This window comes from Tamandua tetradactyla, chromosome 3 (genome assembly GCF_023851605.1).
Source record: "Tamandua tetradactyla isolate mTamTet1 chromosome 3, mTamTet1.pri, whole genome shotgun sequence".
NCBI lineage: Eukaryota > Metazoa > Chordata > Mammalia > Pilosa > Myrmecophagidae > Tamandua > Tamandua tetradactyla.
The window spans coordinates 181338913-181363149 of record NC_135329.1 but is presented as its reverse complement, the minus strand read 5'-3'; the positions used below and the strand labels follow the sequence as shown (position 1 = coordinate 181363149).

General features: G+C 38.3%; 1 protein-coding gene and 1 pseudogene across 4 annotated transcripts in view; one reads left to right on the top strand and one right to left on the bottom strand.

Annotated features, from left to right (window-relative positions):
- INO80D (INO80 complex subunit D) overlaps positions 1–24237 on the top strand; it is a 106447-nt gene that overhangs the window by 63585 nt on the left and 18625 nt on the right. For all 4 annotated transcript variants that reach the window (XM_077154822.1, XM_077154819.1, XM_077154820.1 and 1 more), the window contains exons 6-8: positions 5286–5510; positions 22386–22495; positions 23948–24081. In XM_077154822.1, coding sequence (XP_077010937.1) covers positions 5286–5510; positions 22386–22495; positions 23948–24081 — 469 coding nt within the window. The remainder of the gene's footprint in view (positions 1–5285; positions 5511–22385; positions 22496–23947; positions 24082–24237) is intronic.
- Positions 954–3562, bottom strand: LOC143676846 (ras association domain-containing protein 3 pseudogene; annotated as a pseudogene).

The window sequence follows — 24237 nt, the reverse complement described above, 5'->3', positions numbered from 1 at the left end:
CAATAAACCAATCAAGACCCACCCAAATGGGTAGAGACATGTCATCACCTAATCCAGTTTAATAGCCACTCTTGACTAAATCACATCATCCAGGGAGATGATCTGATTACAATTTCAAACATACAGTATTGAATAGGGACTACTCCACCTTTGTGAAATGGGATTTTGATTAAAACATAGATTTTCTAGGGGGCATACTTCATTTCAAACCAGCACACTTAGGTTTTTAGTTCTAGCTGCTCTAAGGTATCTGAGAGTAAAAGAAGAATCAATATAATGATTCAGCACTCATAATCATTTGTTTTGTTTTTTTTTAATTTGACTAAGCAATTTGGGAAAGAGATTCCTGTTTCCTTTGAGACCAACAGTGTATCCATAAGCATATTTTATCTAGTATGTAGTTACTATAAAGTAGAAAAATCCCTTTAAATATCTAACCTGCCATATTGCCATAAATCTTTTCGCTTTTTTGTTTATTTCAATTATTATCTCCACATGGATGACTCCCAAATATTTTTCTCATGTCTGACCTTTCTTCTGAGCTTGAAATATGTCATGGAAATTTCTCATTGTACTGTGTCAATACCCTAAATCTAGCATTTCTAAAATTAAACTCATTCCCTCAATACGTGTGCCTCTTTCTAGTGCCTCTTTCTTATTTCTTTATTTTTGTCCGAGGTATTACCTTTTTGCTGCTGCTGGTGGTTTTTTTTTTTCAAGTATTCAAATAGATTCCTTGTTAAGTTTTTAAAAAATCATTTGCCCATCCTAAGTTTAACATCATATCATCATCACATTATTAAAATAACTTAAAAAAAAAAAAAAAGAGGAGTAGGGAAACAGAGTTGATGCTTCATAGCACTCTAGGATGCTGCCTGTGATGGCCACAGATTGACAGCTTGCTGAGAGGTCACACTGCAGGGCTATATCTTGACTGGAACTTTCAGAGACCCTTACACAGGATACTTAAGATGCAGGATACTGTGTGACCCAGGGTTTGGGCAACTAAATCTAGAGTTTAGAGAAGACCCTCGCATCATGGGGCAAGAAAACAGCTCTTTGATGAGAGAAGAATGCTTGCTGTTGCTGTATACATAGGTTGACCATGTTCTGTACACTCTGAAAAGCCAGCACAGCCCCTCAGTGGCTGTGAGCCCCAAGCCTTCATCGGGCTTCCACACATCACCCAGGGCTTCTTCAAGCTTGTGTCTGTAGGCCATATAGAGCCTCTTTAGGTTCTGCAGCTGCTCATCTTCTTCCTTGTCCAAGATGTGCAAGAATTCTGTAATTCCGGAACACTGGAGGCTTTCCACTCTCCAATGTCATGTTCACAAAGAATAAAAACTGAGTGTGGCTGTCCTGGGCAGTGCTATCAAATACAGATGGAGCAAATATTCCTGGTCTGAAAGCTTGCAGGCATAGACTTGATCTTCCCTGTGGCAATGCTTATAAAATGTGCAGACTTGGCAGGGCTATTGGTCATGAGAAACTTTTTTGAGCAGGGCCTCAATCACTTCCTAGACAGTGTTTGTGCCGTTGGTATGAAATGTGTTCATACAGCTATTGCTATTGGAAGTGAATTTTCCAGGGTTCTGAGAAATCTGTGAAGGCTTGCAGAGTTCCATCTGTACTTTAATGAAGCTAGTGTAAATCTCATTTAAATCCAAGGTCGTCTTCAATTTGTCTTTGACTGCTAAATTGTATTTATGAACTTTCTCTTTAATTTCCTCTTTGGTGAGGTAATTGTGGGTTTCCTTCTCTTTTCACATTTTGCTAGCTGGCTTAGGGCGTGCCCTGGGGCACTCTCTTGAAAAAGGAGGTTCTGGCAATGAAGTCCTCCAGGCTCTGTAACCACTGCTCTCGCTGCTGGTCCCATTGTGCAGGCACGGCTGCGAAGTGCTGGTGGGCAGTCCTGCTACAGCCGTGGCTCTCCCACTGCCTATGCTTCTGTTGTTTTAATAAAATTGATAAAATGAATTTTATCTGCAGAATTTCATCTCATACTTTGAGACTGCAGAAAAGCCTGAACTCTTAGAAAGTTAACTTTGGAATTTACTGCTCTGTAGTTGAGGTCATTAGCGGCTTTTTAATAATTAATACTTGTATTATATTGTGATTTCACATATATCATTTCTTTTTCATTTTCTTAACAACCTCTAAAAGTAGATAGGATAACTATATCTTTCATTTTACAGATGAGAAAAAGTAATAATGGAAGGAAAGTAACAACACTGAGAATGCATTGGGTGCTTGGCTCTCTTACTCCTGAGAAATGACAGGAAACAGATTTCAGCTCAAGTCTTTCTTTTCTCAGTTTACCACTCTTCCTCAGCAACCAGGTTTGAAATATTAATGTAGGAAGCATCTTGGAGATTTCTAGTTTAGAACTGTATCAGACATCGCCTCATCTAATCCATCCTCCCTGCAGTACTAGAGTCTTTTCAAATAATTTCGACAAATTATTTCTGCCCGAGCTTGAACTACTTTTAAGACTTGCTGTTTCTCCTCACTTTTCTTTTTCTGTTAATGACACTTTGATTCTCCTAGTTACTTGGATTTAAAGCCATTGAGCCCTTATTGACTTTCTTATCCTTTATATCCAATCACCAATTTGAGTTAATTATTTTATGATGATGACTCTTTTATGTTTTATTCTTTCCACTATCTCTGTGGCTTTTTGCTTTTAGTCATTCTCATGTCTTTCAGTTGTTAGTTGGTTCACTCTAAATTTTGTATCTCTTCCCTATGTATACTCCAATTTATCATTTCTAATGGTTTTTCTCTACCTTTCCTTGATACTCCTCCTCTACTTTAAATTTGTTAAATCTGAGAAGGAAGTTCTTTCTTACCCAAAATCTTCTCTTGTTCTTGCTCCTTATTTTGTGGGTGATACCACATCCTTATTCTTTGCCAGTAGAATAGTGGAGTGATTACTGCCCCTGCCATCTTTCTTATCCAGTTGACAAAGTATGTCTTATTCCTCTTCATTTAGTTTTTTGGCTGCTAAAGCAAATTCCATGCAATGGATAGCTTAAGCAATGGGAATTTATTGGTTCACTGTTTTCAGGCTACGAGTAGTCCAAAATGAAGGCATCCCAAGGCGATACTTTCTCCTAGAAGATTGTCACATTTTGGAACTCACTCCTGACAATCCTTGGCCATAGACTTTTGGCACATGCCAGTGTAAATGATGACCTCTCCTGGCTTCTCCTTTCTCTTCCAGGTTCTGTTGTCTTCCAGCTTCTGGCTGCTCCCTATGGCTTTCTCCCTCTGTGGCATTCCCAATAAGGTCTTCAGTAGGCTCTATAATGACCTATTCTGATTCAGTTGGGGCACACCTTAACCAAAGTGACCTCATCAAAAAGTCTTATTGACAAGGGTTCACACCCACAGAAATGGATTAAGTTTAAGAAGGTGTTTTTCCAGGGTATGTACTCTAAGCCATTTATTGCTCATATTCTTCAGTCTTGTGGCTGCCATGTTAGTGTGAGTCCTTATTATCTCTTACCTGGAGTTTTATAATAATTTTCTTACTGCTCTCCTCTTTCATCTCTTCTTCCATTTATTCTGCAAGTGTCATTTTTCTCATGCACTGCATGAGAAAATTAATAGATAAATAAAATTTATAAATTATTTATATTATTTATATTAATTATTTATTTATAAATTAATAAATGATTTATTTATTAATAATAAATGGATTATTATACATTTTCTTAAAAACCTACAAAGATTCTTTGTTGTCTTTGAAATGAAGGCTAAACCCTTTAACCTGGCATTTGGGTTTAGGTTTAGAAAGTTTATTTTACCTACCGTCACACCCTATACTTAGCCAAACTGAGCTACTTAGTACTTGCTGTTCCCCATCCTGACCATCTCTGTATTTTTGCTTTTATTGTTTTATCCATGTGAAAGTACCCTTTTTTCTCATCTTCATATTCTATCCTGTCTTCAATGTTTAGTTCTTCTAAACCTTGCAAAGCCATCTCCTATAATCTTGGCATCTCCTCTGCAGAGCCTCTCCTATAATCTTGGCATCCAGAAATTGTTCTTATAAACTACAAAACACTTTATCTATACCTCTCTTGTGGTGCTTATTGTTCTCTACCTTGCATTAAAGATATTTATAGCATTTGCTGGTTTTATTAGAACTCCCAAATGAAGACCTGCTGTGAGACCTCAGAGAATAATTGAAAATAAATCATTAGACATTTGTATCTGAGAGAAAAGCACCCATGTGAAATCCTTGCTATTAAATGCTATCAATGGAGATTCTGGTTTAGTAGATCTGGAATCTGAAATTTTAAAAAGCTCCTAGATTTTTAAATTATCTGTGGCCAGATTATTGTATCATGGCCCACAGTTTTAGTTATTGATCCTACCCACTTTTGAATTATCTAACTTTTGAAATTTGTTAAATTATACTGCAAACTCTTCGACCTGTTTTATATCCCCTGCATAGTGCCTAGCATATTAGTACACACACAGTAAATGTTGAATCATGAATAGATGAAAAGATTGAGGTAAAATCTTTCAATTTATGTCTGTAGTAGAAACTATAGTGAAGAGAACATTTTTCTTATGAGAAATATTAAATAGAAGTTTACAGAGTAGCCTATTATAGGTTTTTCTGAGGGAAAGAAAAATAATACTGCTTGAGAGAAACCAACCTATGATTTATAGAAATTTAAAAAGATAGTGTGTAGTCCATAGTGTCAACTATGTTGTATTTATATTATGATAAAAGAGAAAGAAAATAGCACAGGTCAGATTTCAAGTCTAAAGTGCATTATTTCTAATAGTAAAAAGTGATATTACACTTATTCCATAGAAAAGTGACGTTTTTAATCTCACTGGTGGTAGATTACTATCAAATGATTACACTCTTTCTTGTTGAGCCTAGATGTGCCCTTGACATCCTTTTCAACACAACATTGCAGCAGTGGCCACCAATCATTAGACATTTGTATCTGAGAGAAAAGCACCCATGTGAAATCCTTGCTATTAAATGCTATCTAGGATACCTCCTGTGGTTTAAAAAAAAAACACCTCACAGTAGAATGATTGTGATCCCCACAGTCAAAATTCTTAAGTACTTAGCAATGCAAAAGTAGTTAAAAACTAGCACATCTAAATGAGGAACTCTTTGATAATGTACTGTTAAGAATTCACAGCACTATTTCTGGTAGACCTATGAAGCTATAACCAACCACCCTTCCTCATCCTCCTTTTCCTTAACGAGCTGAAAGTGTAATAAGGCTTTCATTTCTCCCTGCTCTCTCCAGGTCTGATGATGATGATATGGAGAGTAGGAGCTCCAGGGTGACCCAACTTTGCACTTACTTTCAGCAGAAATATAAGCACCTCTGCCGCCTGGAGCGGGCAGAATCTCGTCAAAAGAAATGCCGGCATACATTTAGGAAAGCCTTGCTGCAGGCGGCCAGTAGAGAACCGGAATGCACTGGTCAGTTAATACAAGAACTGCGGAGAGCTGCGTGCAGTCGAGCAAGGTGAGGGCCATGCAGAGTCACCTGTTTCTAAGGAACTTGTCTCAATCTGTTTTCTGTATTTTTTGGAGAGAAAATTGAGACCCAATGGTAGATGAGCATTTAAACTTGAAAATTTTAGTGTTATATTTTGGTTTTGCTGCTCAGATAAAGTTCTACACAGGTGGCAAAATAATACTGCCATAATCTGACAGTAAGTTAAAGCATGAGTGTAATTTTGCTGTTATAATTTATCAAATAAGAGATTTGAAAATAATTTCCTGTCTTAAAAAACACAAATGCAACAATGCTTTGAAATTTCATAATGTATTTAAAAGTAATATTTATAGCTTTTTTCCTTAGAAAGTAATTTTTAAATTTAAAAGGTTTGGTTTTTTTTATTGAGTTTATTTCACATTTTTACTTGTTATTTTTTCAGAGGATGATCCTGACTATTAATAGAAAAAAATATTAGGAGTCTTGTGTACCAAAATATTAGTAGTGGTTATCTAAATGGTAGCATTGTTGATAAAGTTAAGAAAAATTTCTTAGTCTGTATATTCCAATTTTACTATACTAATCATGAGTCACTTGAGGAAAAAAGGTATTAAAATAAATTAAAAATAGAAATATAACTTTACTTTGTAGCTGTTGATTATATTTCATACATGCCTATAATTTTTTTTTGAAATTTTTGGTTTTGTATATTTAATTTTTCATTATCTTTGCTACAAGGATCCTAACTTTCAGTTATGAATTTCACAAAGATACTATGCCTTAAGAGTTTCCTACCTCTTGGCATGTTTAGAGTTGTTTAAAATTATGCTTGCACACCTAATGTACTGTACAGAATAGCTACAGCCACCAGTGTTTTCCCTTGTTCCTAGTTCTTACAGTCCATGGAGTAGGCAGTGTCTCTTCTAGAAATCCTTTAGATTTCAGCTTAATATTTTGTTCACAGAGAAACCTTCCCTGATTCCCTTGGCTATGTTAGTTCCCCCTGTTATATATGTTTATAGTATTCTGTGCTCTGCTTCATTCTAGAATTTTGTGTTTGTATTAATGTCTGTCTTCCATGTTAGACAGCAGGTTTCTGTAAGGGCAGGAACAATGTCCATTTTGTTCTTAAATCTCCAATATGGATGAATGAATGAAAAGAAATGAACAGTGAAGGTCTGTTCTCTATTTGTTTAAAGAATTCACTTAGTTTGACATAGGGTTTGAAATGATGATTCTGATGTTGCCCAGTAATAAAAGTACATTACCAGGAATCATATAACAATGTGCCATAATCTTTCCTTAGTGATTAGTAATTAACTACCTTACATTATATTTTAGGTTCACAAAAATCAGCCGTTGTTAGTTGCATAATGCCCTCTATCTGACATTTTTTTAATCAAAATCCTAGTTCACATAAAAGATATTTTAAAAGCCACCATTAAATATTTAAGAAATTAATACTTTAATGTATCCCTTAGAATATAGTTTAAGTACAAGCTGACTGATGTTAAGGCATTCTTTCTTATCTCAATGGAACAAGCCATTGAAATAGCTATAAGTATATAAACTCAAATTTAATTATCTTGTAACTAAAAATTCCCCTTTTAACTACATTCAACTATGTATTTCAGGGATGTTAATTATGTTCACAATATAAGAGATATATAAATATATTTTTTAAAGTTTTGGTAATTTTCCCCTCATTTTGTTTGGGATACTTGTATAAAAAGATACTTGTTATACTGATATAACATCATATCAGGCATTTTTACCTTTATTTAGCCATAGGAATATTGGAATTCCAACTTTAGGTTATGTTAAGAGCAGATTTGTAAGTTGGAACGTTTGAGATTTAAAAAAATGAAATTTCTTCAGAACTCTAGAATCCATAAAATGAAGGAATGTGTTGCACACTAGGCTTGGTAAATGGTGGAGCAAACAATGAAAATTATCCCTTCAATATAGAGTGGCCTTTTACTTCAATTTACACCAAGAGAATTTGAACTTTGTGGCCCAAATGCTAAAGCTTTATTTATTTGGAATTACTTTTTTTTTTGCAGTGCTAAAGTTAATAATGTAAACACTTTTTTTTAGGGGAAATATGCAAAACTATTAAGAATAAACTTTTTAGTTCTTTGAGGATCTGTTTTCCCACTCTTGTGACCTTGACAAATCTTGTGGAATTCCTGCTTAAAGCAAGTTCTTTGGCAGGACCTGGTTACCTTCATTTGAGTTTACTGTTTATATAAAATAATCATTGTAATGGAAGTTTTGTTTATTTGGATTTTATTTAAATTCAAATGTAATTTCAATTCCATTGACCTTTCTTAATTAGTATGAATTGGTCCATAGAAATCCTCAGAAAGGTACTAGAAACAAACAACTTTAAAAAATTTTTTTTTTTAATTTTGGTGCCCAACTTATGACTCAGTACATTTCCAAATTCAAACATGTTTAAATGCCTAGTAATTTCTGATGCTTTATAATGCCACATAGATAAAAATTTAAATGTCATATATTTGTGTTTTTAATATTTGCAGAAAGAAATTGTGAAAAGATACAAAAATTAATAAGTGAATATTTGCTGTAGAGGGGAAATCAGGGGACAAAGGTGGGATTTCACTCTCTAGCTTTTCATTCCTTGATTTTCTTTTGAACTATATGAATGTGTTACCTAGTCATAAAATTTTTAAAAAGGCAAAAAACTTTATGTTAAGTGTACCTAATAGAAAGTTGGTGGCATAGTGAAGTATGGAGTTTAGTTTGTCCTCCAGAGCAGCTAGTAAATAATAGCCAGAACCTGTATGGCACAACTGTTGGGGAGACATCAGTGATTGGATACACCTCATACACCAGTTTTGAATGGATGGGATGACTGAGATCCCACATAGAACTGTAAGTCTCGCAAGCTGCAGAGGCCAGCCCCTTCTGTACTCCAGACATGGCAGGCTGGTTCTCCAAGGGAAAAGGAAACAGACTTTACTAGTAGCAAGGAATTAGCTCAGCCAATCTCTAATTGTAGAATTAATTTATAAATGCTGACTGCTGAGAACAAGTCCCAAGCACAGATAAACCTGGAGTGAACACTAAAGGAACCATGAATCTGGGCCCACATCCCCAAAAGAGAGGTGGTAGGACTAATGGAAAAACAAAAGAAAAAGCAAGCACTTCAGCTGGCCATGGTTCTTTGCCTGGTGGGGTGACCCAAACCTTCATTCCTGAAATTTCAGAGCCATTAGTAGTCCTGCTTGGATTGTGTTGTTGCAGTTTTCCATTGATTTTAATCACAGGGCATGGTAGTACTAATAGATGCCCTAGGGGATCTCCTATATTCCAAGAAAACTCTTCTTTACCTCCATTATGTAGTTGCAGTCCTACTTCCTTCTGATAGTCAGGGTCAATTGCCCCAGACAATAATGTAATCCCCTTCTTGGCTTGTTACTCCAGAGGCACAAGTAGCCCAAAGTGACCAGGTGGCAATCTTAACTTCCAGTTCAGTGGTATCATTGTTCTTTCTCCTGGAGGAAGCCCACCCGGTTTTGGAACTAAAACATGTAGACCAGCAGAACTCAGGGTAGCAGGGACAGGAAGCAAAAATTTTCCTAGTGGATCACTAGGGGTAATAGTGAGTGGTACCACACCCATTTCCACCCCTTGGTTCCTGAACCCATGAATCCTGGCTATGGGAGAAACAGCACCATACAGTGGATGGTGATTCAGAGGATACACAGCTTCCTGGAGAACACTACCCCAGCCTTTCAAGTTTTTGCCACCCAGTTGGCACCGTAATTGAGTTTTCAAAAGGCCATTCCATGGTTCTATCAATCCAGCTGCTTCTGGATGATGGGGAACATGGTAAGACCAGAGAATTCCATGAGCATGCACCCATTCCCACACTTCATTTGCTGTGAAGTGTGTTCCTTGATCCGAAGCAATGCTATGTGGAATACCATGATGATGGATAAGGCTTTCTGTAAGCCCACGGATGGTAGTTTTGGCAGAAGCATTGCGCGCAGGGAATGCAAACCCATATCCAGAGTATATGTCTATTCCAGTTAGAACAAATCGCTGCCCCTTCCATGAAGGGAGTGGTCCAGTATAATCAACCTGCCACCATATAGCTGGCTGGTCACCTCGGGGAATGGTGCCATATTGGGGGCTATGTGTGGGTCTCTGCTGCTGGCAGATTGAGCACTCAGGAGTGGCTGTAGCCAGGTCAGCCTTGGTGAGTGGAAGTCCATGTTGCTGAGCCCATGCATAACCTCCATCCCTACCACCATGACCACTTTGTTCATGAGCGCATTGGGCAGCGACAGGAGTTGCTGGGGAAAGAGGCTGAGTGGTATCCAAAGAACAGGTCGTTTTATCCACTTGATTATTAAAATCTTCCTCTGCTGAAGTCACCCTCTGATGTGCATTCACATGAGACACAAGTATCTTCATGTTTTTTGCCCACTCAGAAAGGTCTATCCACATACTTCTTCCCCAGACCTCTTTGTCACCAATTTTCCAATTATGGTCTTTCCAAGTCCCTGACCATCCAGCCAAACCACTATCAACAGCCCATGAGTCAGTATACAAACGCACCTCAGGCTAGTTTTCCTTCCAAGCAAAATGAACAACCAGGTGCACTGCTCGAAGTTCTGCCCACTGGGAGGATTTCCCCTCACCACTGCCCTTCAAGGACACCCCAGAAAGGGGTTGTAATGCTGCAGCTGTCTACTTTCGGGTGGTACCTGCATATCATGCTAAACTATCTGTAAACCAGGCCCGAGTTTTCTCTTCCTCAGTCAATTCACTGTAAGGAACGCCCCAAGAGGCCATAGCTCTGGTCTGAGAAAGGGAAGGTAATGTGGCAGCAGGAGTAGAAACCATGGGCATTTGTGCTACTTCTTCAGGTAACTTACTTGTGCCTTCAGGACCTGCTCTGGCTCTATCTAGTATATACCATTTCCATTTTACAATACAGTGCTGCAGTGCACGCCCAACTTTATGGCTTGGTGGGTCAGACAACACCCAACTCATGATAGGCAACTCAGGTCTCATGGTAACTTGGTGGCCCATGGTTAAGCGTTCAGTCTCTACTAAGGCCCAGTAGCAGGCCAAAAGCTGTTTTTCAAAAGGAGAGTAGTTATCTGCAGCAGATTGTAAGGCTTTGCTCCAAAATCCTAAGGATCTGTGTGTGATTCTCCTATAGGGGCCTGCCAAAGGCTCCAGACAGCATCTCTATTTGCCACTGACACTTCCAGCACCGTTGGATCTGCTGGATCATACGGCCCAAGTGGCAGAGCAGCTTGTACAGCAGCCTGGACCTGTCGCAGAGCCTCCTCTTGTTCAGGTCCCCACTCAAAATTAGCAGCTTTTCTGGTCACTCGATAAATGGGCCGGAGTAGCACACCCAAATGAGGAATATGTTGTTGCCAAAATCCAAAAGACCAACTAGGCATTGTGCCTCTTTTTTGGTTGTGGGAGGGGCCAGATGCAGCAATTTATCCTTCACCTTAGAAGGGATATCTCGACATGCCCCACACCACTGGACACCTAGAAATTTTACTGAGGTGGAAGGCCCCTGTATTTTTGTTGGATTTATCTCCCATCCTCTGACACGCAAATGCCTTACCAGTAAATCTAGAGTAGTTGCTACTTCTTGCTCACTAGGTCCAGTCAACATGATATCATCAATATAATGGACCAGTGTGATGTCTTGTGGGAGGCAGAAACTATCAAGGTCTCTGTGAACAAGATTATGACATAGGGCTGGAGAGTTGATATACCCCTGAGGTAGGACAGTGAAGTATATTGCTGACCTTGCCAGCTGAAAGCAAACTGTTTCTGGTGGTCCTTACTAATAGCTATTGAGAAAAAAGCATTTGCCAGATCAATAGCTGCATACCAGGTACCAGGGGATGTATTGATTTGCTCAAGCAATGATACTACATCTGGAACAGCAGCTGCAGTTGGAGTTACTACCTGGTTGAGCTTACGATAATCCACTGTCATTCTCCAAGACCCATCTGTTTTCTGCACAGGCCAAATAGGAGAGTTGAATGGGGATGTGGTGGGAATCACCACCCCTGCATCTTTCAAGTCCTTAAGAGTGGCAGTAATCTCTGCAATCCCTCCAGGAATATGGTATTGCTTCTGATTTACTATTTTGCTTGGTGTAGGGGCAGTTCTAGTGGCTTCCACTTGGCCTTTCCCACCATAATAGCCCTCACTGCACGAGTTAGAGAGCCAACGTGGGGATTCTACCAGTTGCTCAGTATGTCTATGCCAATTATACATTTCGGAACTGGGGAAATAACTACAGGATGGGTCCGGGGGCCCACTGGACCCACTGTGAGACGAACCTGAGCTAAAACTCCATTGATCACCTGGCCTCCATAAGCCCCCACTCTGACTGGTGGTCCAGAGTGACGTTTTGGGTCCCTTGGAATTAATGTCACTTCTGAACCAGTGTCTAATAATCCCTGAAATATCTGATCATTTCCTTTTCCCCAATGCACAATTACCCTGGTAAAAGGCCGTCGGTCTCCTTGGGGAAGACTTGGAGGAAGATTAACAGTATAAACTTGTGGCAGTGTAACAGGTTTCTCCCCCAAAGGGACATGGTCTCCCCTTCATTCAATGGGCTCTGGGTCTGTAAACTGTTTTAAGTCTGGAAATTGATTAAGGGGCCGTGACTCTGTGTTTTTGTAATTCAAGTTAGACTTCTGTTCCCTTGACCTAGAACTCTTTTGTTTATACAGCTCCAACAAGAATTTAGTAGACTGCCCTTCTATTGTATTTCTAGGCACCCCATGATTTACTAGCCAGTGCCACAAATCTCTGCGTGTCATATAATTTTGACGCCGTCTTTGAGTTTGCTGTCTGTTATAATAGCCACGTCTACCCTGTCTTTGGTGATTAAATGCTGCCACCTGGCTTCTGCCATCTCGGGATCCTGTCATCCCCATTGTGTTTAAGGATTCCAGCTCAGTGACAGCAGTTCCTACAGTAATATCTGACCTACAGAGAAGTGCAACCACAGAGCTGTTTAGGGATGATGGTGCTAGTCTCACAAATTTATTTCTCACTGTTCTGGTAAAAGGTGCATCCTCTGGACATTCCTGGGGTGTAAGAGCAGGCTTTGCATGATAAATCCACTCTAACATTCCAATCTCTTTAAGCCTCTGGATCCCCTCATCTACATTATACCAAGGCAGTTCTGGCATTTCAGCCTCAGGGAATGTTGGCCACCTTTTGATCCATGTTTCAACTGACCACCCAAACAAGCTGTTAACACCTTTTCTAACTGCTCGACTATAACATTGAATGCAGAATCTCTGCTTAGTGGACCCATATCAATAAATTCAGCCTGATCCAGCCTTATATTCCTCCCACCATTATCCCACACTCTTAAAATCCATTGCCACACATATTCCCCTGATTTCTGTCTATATAAATTTGAAAACTCACACAGTTCTTTAGGAGTATAACGTACCTCCTCATGTGTGATACTTTGTACCTCACCTTTAGGGGCCTGTTGGGACTTTAGTCTAGTTATAGGTCTGGAAGAAATGAGGGGTGGTGGGGATGGGTCATGAAAAGAATTAGAAATATCTTCCAAGCCATTTGCTTCAGGGCCTTCATTTGCAGTTTCATCTGGTGAAACAGGATTAATCACTCTAGGGCTAATCCCTTCAGAAGGAGGTTGGGTGGCCAACTCCTCAAAGCAGGCTGGAGGTGGGGCGGCTCTGTCCTCAGGGCAGACTATTACAGGGTTATCTAGAGAAGACTCAGCATGGCCTAGGGTTTCAACCTCGCCCCCAACATCATTATCAATCCATATGTCACCATCCCATTTTTCAGGATCCCACTCCTTTCCAATCAATGCCCTTACTTTAACAGCAAACACCATCAAGACTGAGATTTCAGTTTACGCTGTAAAGTTGCTACTCTAACAATAAGATTCTGAGTCTGATTTTCAGAGATCTTAAGTCTACGGCTACAGGAAATAAGATTTTCCTTCAGGATACTCATAGAAATGTCTACATCTTTCAGACAGCACTTAAGCTTCTTGTTTGAAGCCTTAAGCCCATCCCTTTCACTGCTTAACAATAGCCAGTGTATCTAACAACAACCAACCAACATCTCTATAACTCTTATTTCTACAAAACTCTGTAAAGGTGTCAAAAACATTATCCCCCAGAGTCTGTCTTCGTACAAGCGAAGGATTAGGAGAATCAAATGATGATATTTTGACTATTTCTTTTGCCAACTCACTCCATAGATTGGGAGTGTCATTCTGATTATGGGAATCAGCGTCCTTAGTGTCTCTGAGTCCAGTCAGAGTAGAAAACCATTCATAAAATCCCATTTTTAAGATTCAGTTTCTTAAGAAGCATTCCTGGTACCAAGATGTATTAGTTAGGGTTCTCTAGAGAACCAGAATCAACAGAGAACACTTGCAAATATAAAATTTATAAAAGTGTTTCATGTGACCGCAGGAACGCAGAGTCCAAAATCCACAGGGCAGGCTGTAAAGCCGATGACTCCAATGGATGGTCTGGATGAACTCCACAGGAGAGGCTCACCAGCCGAAGCAGGAATAGAACCTATCTCCTCTGAGTCCTCCTTAAAGGGCTTCCGGTGATTAGATTTAGCGTCACTAATTGTAGAAGACACTCCCCTTTGGCTGATTACAAATGGAATCAGCTGTGGATGCAGCTGACGTGATCATGACCTAATCCTATGAAATGTCCTCATTGCAGCAGACAGGCCAGCATTTGCCCAATCAGATAAACAGATACCACAACTTGGCCAAGTTGACACATGTCCCTAACCATTACACTCCCCAAATTGATTTATAGATTCATGCAATACTAATTAAAATCCCAACAGCTTACCTTGCAGACATAGAAAAACCATAACCAAATTTATTTGGAAGGGCAGGGTGTCCCAAATACCTAAAAATATTTTGAGAAAGAAAAATGAAGTGATGGTCTCACATTACCTGACTTTAAAGTATATTACAAAGTTCCAGTAGTCAAAACAGCATGTTACTGGCATAAAGATTGATATACGGACGGATGGAATCAAATTGAGTGTCCAGATCTCATGTACAGACAATAGATATTTGATAAGGCAGTCAAGCCAAATCAACTGGGACAGAGCAGCCTCTTCAATAAATGCTGTTTGGAGAGCTAGTTATCCATAAGAAAAAGAGTGAAAGAGGATCTATATTTCACACCCAACACAAAAATTAACTCAAAATGGACCAAAAACCTAATCATTACAGCTAAGACCATAAAACTTTTAGAAGAAAATGTAGGAAAATATGTTATAAATCTTGTAATAGGAGGCAGTTTCCTAGATCTCATACTCAGCATGAGCAGTGGAAAAAGAAATAGATAAATGGGCTCTCCTAAAACTTAAACACTTTTGTGCATTGAAGAACTTTGCCAGGAAAGTAAAAAGGAGCCTACACAATGGGAGACAGTATTTGCAAACCACATATCAGATAAGGGTTTACTGTCCAGAATGTATAAAGAGATTCTACAACTCAACAACAAAAAGACAACCCAATTAAGAAATGGGCAAAAGACATGAACAGACACTTTTCAGAAGAGGAGATTCACATGTCTAAAAGGCAGATGAAAAGCTGGTCAACTTCACTGGCTGTTAGGGAAATGCAAATCAAAACCGTTGTGAAATATCATCTCACACCCACTAGAATAGCCATTATCAAAAAAAAAGACAAGGGCTGTAGAGGATGTGGAGAAAGAGGCACACTTATCCACTTTTGGTGGAAATGTAAAATGGTGCAGCCGCTGTGGAAGGCAGTTTGGCAGTTCCTCGGGAAACTCAATGTGATGGTTAGGTTCGGATGTCAACTTGGCCAAGTGATGATACCCAGTTGTCTGGTCAGGCAAGCACTGGCCTGATGTTGCTGCAAGGATGTCATGGCTGGTTGATAAACCAGAAGGCTGGTATATTAAGTCAGTGGATTGCATCTGTGTCTGATTACATCTACAATCAGATGTAATCTGATCTGTGTGCCTCCCACAATGAGAATCCCCAGGCTGTTGAAGGCTTTTAAGGAAGAAGAGAGACTCTTTCTCTGCTTCTTCAATCAGCCAGCCTCTCCTGTGAAGGTTATCTCAACCCTTCATCGGAGCCACCAGCTTCACAGCCCCCCCTACAGATTTTAGACTCTTCCATTCCCACGGTTGCATAAGACACCTTTATAAAACTCATATTTACAGATCTCTCCTATTGTTTCTGTTTCTCTAGAGAACCCTGATTAACATACTAAGTATAGAATTGCCATATGATTCAGCAATCCCATCACTAGGTATATACTCAGAGGAAATGAAGGTAAGGACACAAATGGACATTTGCAGATAAATGTTTATAGGAGAATTATTATGATTGCCAAAAGATGCAAGCAGTCCAAATGTCCATCAGCAGTCATTGGGTAAAAAAGCTGTGATAGATACATACAATGAAATATTACACAGCTGTAAGACAGAATAAAGTCAGAAAGCATGTAACAGTGTGGATGAACCTTGAGGACATTATGCTGTGTGAAATTAGCCAGAAACAGAAGGTCAAATATTGTGTAGTCTCATTAATATGAACTAACATTAATAAGTGAACTTTGAGAGTTAAAATTAGGAATACAGGTTATCTGGAAATTGAGGAAGAGTTTGAGCATTTGGCACTGAAGGGGTAAAGAATGTACAACAGAAGTGATTGTAAAAATTGAGAAACGAATAGCACAATACTATCTGATGCTAGCACAATAACGTCAGTACATTGAATGAAGCCTAATGTGAGTATGGTTAAAGAAGTGGGGCTGGGGGCATGTATGACACCAGAAGGAAAAATAAAGGAAAAAGACTGTGACAGTATAATTTAAAAATGTCTAGAGTAGACAATGATGGTAAGTAAATGTACAGATATAAGAATGGTTTTGCGTGAGAGAACAAATGAACATCAACATTGTAAGGGATTGAAAATAGATGGTATACAGGAAAAAATATCAATGCAATCTAGGGTCTATAGTCAACAGTAACACTGTAATGTATGTCCACTGAATGTAACAAGGGTATTATGCCAAACATAAATGTCAACAAGTGGGGCATATAGTGGAAAGATATGGTATTCTTTACAGAAGAAAGGGAAATGTCTTCACATAGATTGTGGTGGCAAAAGCCTGGTTATGTGATTATACAAGGAACCATTGATTTTTTTACTTAGGTTGGATTTATGATGTGCATATAAACCTGTTTAAAAATGAGCAAAGAGAAGCAAGTGCTAGAGAAAATGCGGAGAGAAAGCTGTACCTATTCATTGTCAGTAGGGAAGCTGAGAGGTGCAGCCCCTCTGAAGGGCAATATGGTGATTCTGCAGGAGGCTAGAGTTAGGGCTGCCATATGATCCTGCAACCCCATTGCTAGGTATATACCTGGAGAGACTAAGAGTGGGAACATGAATGGACATTTGTACACCAGTGTTTATGGCGGCAACGTTCATGATTTATAATCGATGAAGGGGGCCTGAGCAGACAATGACTGAGGAATAGAAGGGAAACACAGTGGTGTATACATACAATGAACTACTGAATGGCTGTAATAAAGGATGAAATTGTGAGGCATGCAGGTAGGTGAATGCTTCAGAACAGCATGTTGAATGAAATGTCCCCATGCCTTACTCATATGAAGTAACTATAATATACAAACTCAGGGAATTGAAATAGAGAGCATAGATTATCAGGTTAAGACCTAGTGTAAAGGTTCCTAGATTGTAAGCTCTTACAGCAATCCCATCTATTCTGGACTTATAACTCTTATTTCTAAATTCTGAGATACTGAGCGATTTGTATATAACCTGCAAAATTTATATTTTGGTTCCCAGTGCCTGCCCATGCAAAAAAAAAAAAAAAATTGTGTATTGGGTAGTGTATTATCTGATTTAACTTGAGTGATCAGTTTATTTGAACACCATAATTATATTGAATCTTGAATAGGAAGTGAGGTCTTATTGGTTTGTACAGGTTTGTGTGATACCATGATACATCCCAGAGTAACCTGGGCAGAGAATAAAAAAGTTTCTGCCAAGTCCCCTTGGGAAGCTGGGGAGACAGGAAATATTAAACTTCTCTACATGGGGAATTCCTGATATTCTTGCAGTCAGTGGGGGCAACCAATTCAATAGCCTGAGACCTTGATTTTGGCGTTCGCCCCTATGAAACTTATTCCTGCAAAGGAGAAGCTAAGTCTACTTATAATTATGCCTAAGAGTCACCCCCAGAGAGCCCCCAGAGATGTGGCTTCTTTCTATAAGACAAGTTGGTAGGTGAATTCACTGCCTTCCCCACTATGTGGGACATGACTCCCAGGGGTGTAAATCTCCTTGGCAACGTGGACATGATTCCCAGGATGAGCTGGAACCCAGCATCTTGGGATTGAGAAAGCCATCTTGACCAAATGGGGGAAGAGAAATGAGGCAAAATAAAGTTTCAGTGGCTGAGAGATTTCAAACAGGGTTGAGAGGTTATCCTGGAGATTATTCCTATGCATTATATAGATATCCCTTTTTAGTTTATGATGTATCGGAGTGGCTGAAGGGAAGTACCTGAAACTGTTGGACTGTATTCCAGTAGCCTTGTTTCTTGAAGAAGATTGTATAACAATATAGATTTTACAGCATGACCGTGTGATTGTGAAAACCTTGTGTTTGGTGCCTCTTGCTTTTATCCAGGGTAAGAACAGATGAATAAAAAATAAGGTCATAAATAAATAAACAATAGGTGGGAATAAGGAACAGATTGAAATACTAGTGGTCAAGGATAGGGAGGTTTAGGGGCTTTAGGATGTATTCGTTTTTGCTTTTATTTTTTCTTATTTTCTGAAGTGATTCAAATGTTCTGAAAATGATCATGGTAATGAGTACCTAAGTATGTGATGATATTGTAACCCATTGATTGTATACTTTGGATGGACTGTATGTATGTGAAGATAGCTCAGTAAAATTTTTTTTAGAAAAAGTGTACATAATGGAGAGATAGCATTTAAATAATGGAACATGGAATTACAAATATAATAGAAAATTTTTTAAATGCCCACAATGAGTGCATTTTGCCTGAGACTCAGAGTTAGAGCTCAGAAGCTGTGAAAGTCAACACTACCCCATATATGAACTTTAAAAAGTTGAAAAAGTGATCAGACATTGAGTAGAGACATGACTGAATCTAATCTAGATAGTACTAAGGTATATCAGAAGACTGGGTAAAGGATGATATCCATGTTTTGAAACTTCAACTTCTGTGTGAGACTAAATGGAGAGATGTTTATTTGGTACAAAATTAATATTTTGGGTAGTGCATTTCCAAATTTAATTTGTATAGTTAGTTTAGTTAACACCATAAGTACATGGAATCTTTAATAGGACATGAGATTTTGTTGGTTTGTCTAGGGTAGTATGATGCCCCGATAAATCCCAGAGAAATTTGGGCAGTGAATAAATAAATATTTGCAGTCTCCTTGGGGGAATGGGAAAGGAGGCAATATTCAGCCTCCCCATTTGGAGAATTTCTGATATTCTAGCAAGCAGTGGCGACAGCCAAACAATAGGCTGACCCCTCGATCTTGGGGTTTGCCCCTATGAAACTTACTCCTGAAAGGATAGGCTAAGTCTACTTAAAATTAAGAGTCACCCCCAGAGAACCTCTTTTGTTGGTCAGCTGTGGCCTCTCTAAGCTGACAGGGCAGGTGAACTTACTGCCCTCCCCCTCTTTGTGGGACGTGACTCCCTGGGGTGTAAACCTCCCTGGCAATGTGGAATAGAAATCCCGGGATGAGACAGGACCCAGCATCAAGGGATTAAGAAAACCTTGACCAAAAGGGGGAAGAGAGAAATGAGAAAATAAAATGTCAGTGGCTGAGAAATTTCAAAGAGTCGAGAGGTTATCCTGGAAGTTATTCTTAAGCATAATATAGATATCCCCTTTTTAGTTTATGGTGTAATGGAGTGGCTAGAAGGAAGTACCTGAACTGTAGATCTGTGTTTCTTGAAGATACCCTGAAGTAGGGTATCTTCTTGAAGTAGTTTCTTCATACTACTATCATACTACTTCCACTGACCTGACTTTCAAAAAAAGAGATGCTATGAATTAACTCAACCATTCACAGCCTGCTAATCAGCTTAATCAGCCTACACCTATTTTACCAACCATTTGATCTAAGCCTAAACTTCTCCACCACCTTCTTCACAGACCCATTATCAACCCCATTGCTAGCACTGACCATATGACTACTCCCCTTAATACTACTAGCAAGTCAATCTCACCTATCCAAAGAAACAATTACACGAAAAAAACTATATATCTCAATACTAATTATACTCCAAATACTCCTAATTATAACCTTCACAGCCACAGAATTACTCCTATTCTACATCCTATTTGAAGCAACACTAATTCCAACCCTTATCATCATCACCCGATGAGGAAATCAGACAGAACGGTTAAATGCAGGAATTTACTTTCTATTCTATACCCTCATAGGTTCATTACCCCTTTTAGTAGCACTAATATATATCCAAAACAACACAGGTTCACTAAACCTACTAAGGGTAGTTTCTTGAAGTAGCCCTGTTTCTTGAAGATAATTGTATAATGATATAGCTTTTGCAGTGTGACTGTGTGATTGTGAAAACCTTGTGTCTGATGCTCCTTTTAACTAGGGTATAGACAGATGAGTAAAAAAATATGGATAAAAAATAAATAATAGGGGAACAAAGCTTAAAATAAATTGGGTAGATGGAAATACTAGTAGTCAATGAGAGGGAGGGATGAGGGGTATGGTATGTATGCGTTTTTTCTTTTTTCTTTCTTTTTTTGCAGTGATGCAAGTGTCAAAAAAATGATCATGGTGATGAATGTACAACTATGTGATATTGTGCAATATTGTGAGCCACTGATTGTATACCATGTATAGAATGTTTGTATGTTAAGAATGTTCATACCTCTTCCTCTCCAAGCCAACCACTTCCTGGCTCACACTTTCCCTGGAAAGAAAGGAACCAGAGGTTTGCTTCTAATCCAAAGGCTTTCAGCTCCCACTCTTGGCAGGGCCATCTGTGTGAGAGTAAGTGGAGATGGTGGCGATATCAACAGAGGGCTCAGCCTCCAGACTAATTGGGAAGGGGAGGGGCAAGACATGCAGAACAGTAGTGGGCAGCAAGGGACACCCCTGCAAGCATCTCTGGCACAGGTCAGCAGGCCCAGAGCATGGGCAGAAGTCCCACCAGGAATTTGGCAGTGTTTGTTGCTCTAGCATCAGGAGGCAGCTTCTCTGCAGTCTTAGAGCTCAAGGGTCAGAGCCTTCTGGGATGTCCTCCAACTTGGGCAGGCAAACACCTCTGTAGCTGTTTAATGAGGGCATTTAACAGAAGAGAAAATAGAATGGGGTATAGACATATGGCAGGATGATGGACAGCACTGTAGACAGGGAAATGTCATTAAAACCACAACAAGACACAATTTCCTACTCCATGGATTGGCAGAAATGAAAATGTCAGGGATGTGGAAAATGGGAACACACCTCGCCCTCCTCTCGGTACCACTACTTTGAGGAACAGTTCAGCAGCACCTCTTGAAGATGAGGGCATGTATATGTGAGACCCTGCTCTTGAACTCGGGCAGATATCCCTGGAGGCAATCTTACGTATGAACACAAGCAAATGCAACAACCAGTGTTTTATGGTAAAAAATATTGACAACAATTTCAGTGTTCATTAACCAAAGGATAAATAAAGTGTGAGATACTCAGAAATGGAATTCTTGACAGCAATTAAAATTAACGAACAAGAGCTACAGGTTATCAAGATGATTTTCTCACAAACATATTGTTGGTTAAAAAAATCAAGTACAGAAAAGTCTCAATCATATTGCTTATTAAATTGTAAAAACATGTACAAATATTTGTGGATATATACATGAACAGTTAACCTTGAAAATCATGCATGGGGGTGATAACCAGCTTGGAAAGAGTGGCTATCATTGGAGAGAGAAGGGGGCTACATAAAGAATAGGGGGAGGCATACAAAGGCTTTTGACTGTGTGTGTAATGCTTTATTTTTTTAAACCATTGTGCAGAGCAAAATGAAAATACAATTGGGATTATTTATGCATTAAAAAAAGAAATGTTTGCGTGTTTTTATGTTAATAATTTTTTTTTAAAGTGAGTGCATTTTGGAGGATGAGAACAAAGAAATTTATTATTTCACTGTCCCCTTGTATTAGGTCAAGTTTTTTGCAGATTTATTGTTTAGCAGCGTAGGTAATCAAATCATAATGATGATGATAATAGCAGTGGTTAATAACCATTGACTTACTCTGTGCTGTGTACTATGTATACTAAGTGTTTTATTTATTATGCCTTTTGGTTCTCACAACAATCCTGTCAGCTAAAGGTACGCTTACTTCCACTTCACAGGTGAGGAAGTTGAGGCTTAAGTGAGGCTTAGTAACTTGCCCAAGGTCACCCAGCTAGTGCCTTAGAGCTGAGATTCAGAACGAGGTCTTTCTGCTTCTAGTCTCTTGTTCATTACTTTTCCCTACTGCCTCTTCGGGAAGTAAGAGGGACCAGAATGTCCCTTAAAAAAATCAAAAAGACCAGTTAGGCATATTTGAAACCTATTCTGATGTAATTTTTTGCTTTGTCAGTTGATCAGATAAAATAATAGAACAGGTAATTGTCATACCCGATTTCTTTAATTCATATCTGCATTTTAATTAATGAATATATGTATTAAAGATAGTTAAAATATAGGTGCTACAGAATGGTGACATAATATTGAAAATTGCCTAATTCTTAAAGTAAAATTAATTTTGTTTTTTTCCTTCTGTAGCATAAGCCGGACTGAGTTGAGGGAGGCGGAGCCAGCAGCATGTAGTGGAACTGTGAAGGGTGAACAGTGCACTAATAAAGCTCTTCCATTCACCAGACATTGTTTCCAACGTATCCTTTTAACTCAATTGAGCATGCATTTGAAAAGTATCGGCTAATTTAAGGCTGTATATTTCATTCATAAATCAAGTAGATAGCTTGAATTTACAACTAATGTTTAAAATAATTTTATTTAACCCCAGTTTTTATGAAATTCTCTGGATCTTTTTTTCTGTTTTTATCAGTGCTTTATTCAAGAATCAGATCAACATAAGCAAAATTGGTAGCACACAGCAGGTTTTTCCAGTAATCACATAATTGTAGTTTGTTAACAAAACATTGGTCTCACACGTGATTTCAGATAGCATGTAAGAAGAAATTATTTCACTCGTTGATGGAAAAATCAATTCACATTAATCAAAAACTGTTCTTATTCTTTCAAGAAAGTTATACAGTGCCATTTGATGTAGGATTAATTTCACTTTGCAGTGAGTGTTGGTTGACTTCAAATAAATGGGAGGTAAATATCTAACAAATATCACTGACTAGGAAATTACATATCTTAAGATAAAATCCTTGAGAAAAACCTGTGTTAGGTGTCTTAAGACCACTTATCTTATACTCTTACTTCCATTGAACATTTATAATTAAATAGCGTGTTTTAAAATTTATATGGTGGCAATAACTTATTCTTCTTGGTTATCCGTCTAATTTTTGTCCTCCTCTCTGTACTTGGAGTTGTATTTTCACAGCTTTCTCAGCAGCACTTTCTCTATAGTAAAGGCTATATAAATAGCCTTAACTATAAAAGCATAAAGAAAAAATGGAAAAGTACTTCGTTAATGTAAAGCAAATCTGTAGAAATGTAGTTAGTGGCTCAAGTATAAATGCTTAAAATGTTTATGTAAACTTGGATTCTAAATTTAGTTGTGCTTGTAGTACTTGCCTGCTCTTATTTTTCAGTCTCATTGAGATCTTTACTACTCTGGATATATAGACATATGCAAACTTAGTTATGAAGAGAAATAGTTTAAAATTAAGTTTTTATTTTAAACTAGTTTTTATAAGTTTTGAGTTTGAATTGGGGTTGGAAATATGAATTGAATATTTGAATGAATTTCAATGAATTGAAAAATTCATATTTGGTCAGGTACATTTTTTATAATTCTATCTTTAAATATTTATTTTTGATGAGCATAATGTGCAGAGAGTTTTCCTTTTGGAAAGTTTTTTTTTAACCAATATAGTGACTCTGCTTCTTTAAATAACAGAATTTTATTCCGAATGATCATAAGAAAACTCGTTAGGAGTCTGTTAGCAAAGTAGAGTCCTTCAGAAGTATCTCTTGACAAATGATGACAAAGTCAGCTAATATTATTTTGTCATATCAGTAGTTGGGAGCTTTAACTATTTTAGATAATAAAATTTACATTTATTTAACGTAAGGGGAAAATGGATTTTATGTAGAAATTGAAAAATTGAATAGAGTTGCAATATATTTTATTCCTAACATTACAAAACCAGATATCCTCTTGAACCGCTCTCAGCAGCTCTTCTCAAGTTGCACGGCCAAGTTTGCAGATGGACAGCAGTGCTCTGTGCCAGTTTTTGACATTACACACCAGACACCTCTGTGTGAAGAACATGCCAAAAAAATGGTAAGTTCAGATTTTATTTTCCATAACATCAGCTTTAAACTTTTGTTAGTTACCCAAAGTGAGAAATACTTTGCAACTCAGTACCAATTACATGTGTATAAAAATTACTGAAACTAAGTTTTATGAAACAAGATGTACCTTTACTGCATGTAAATG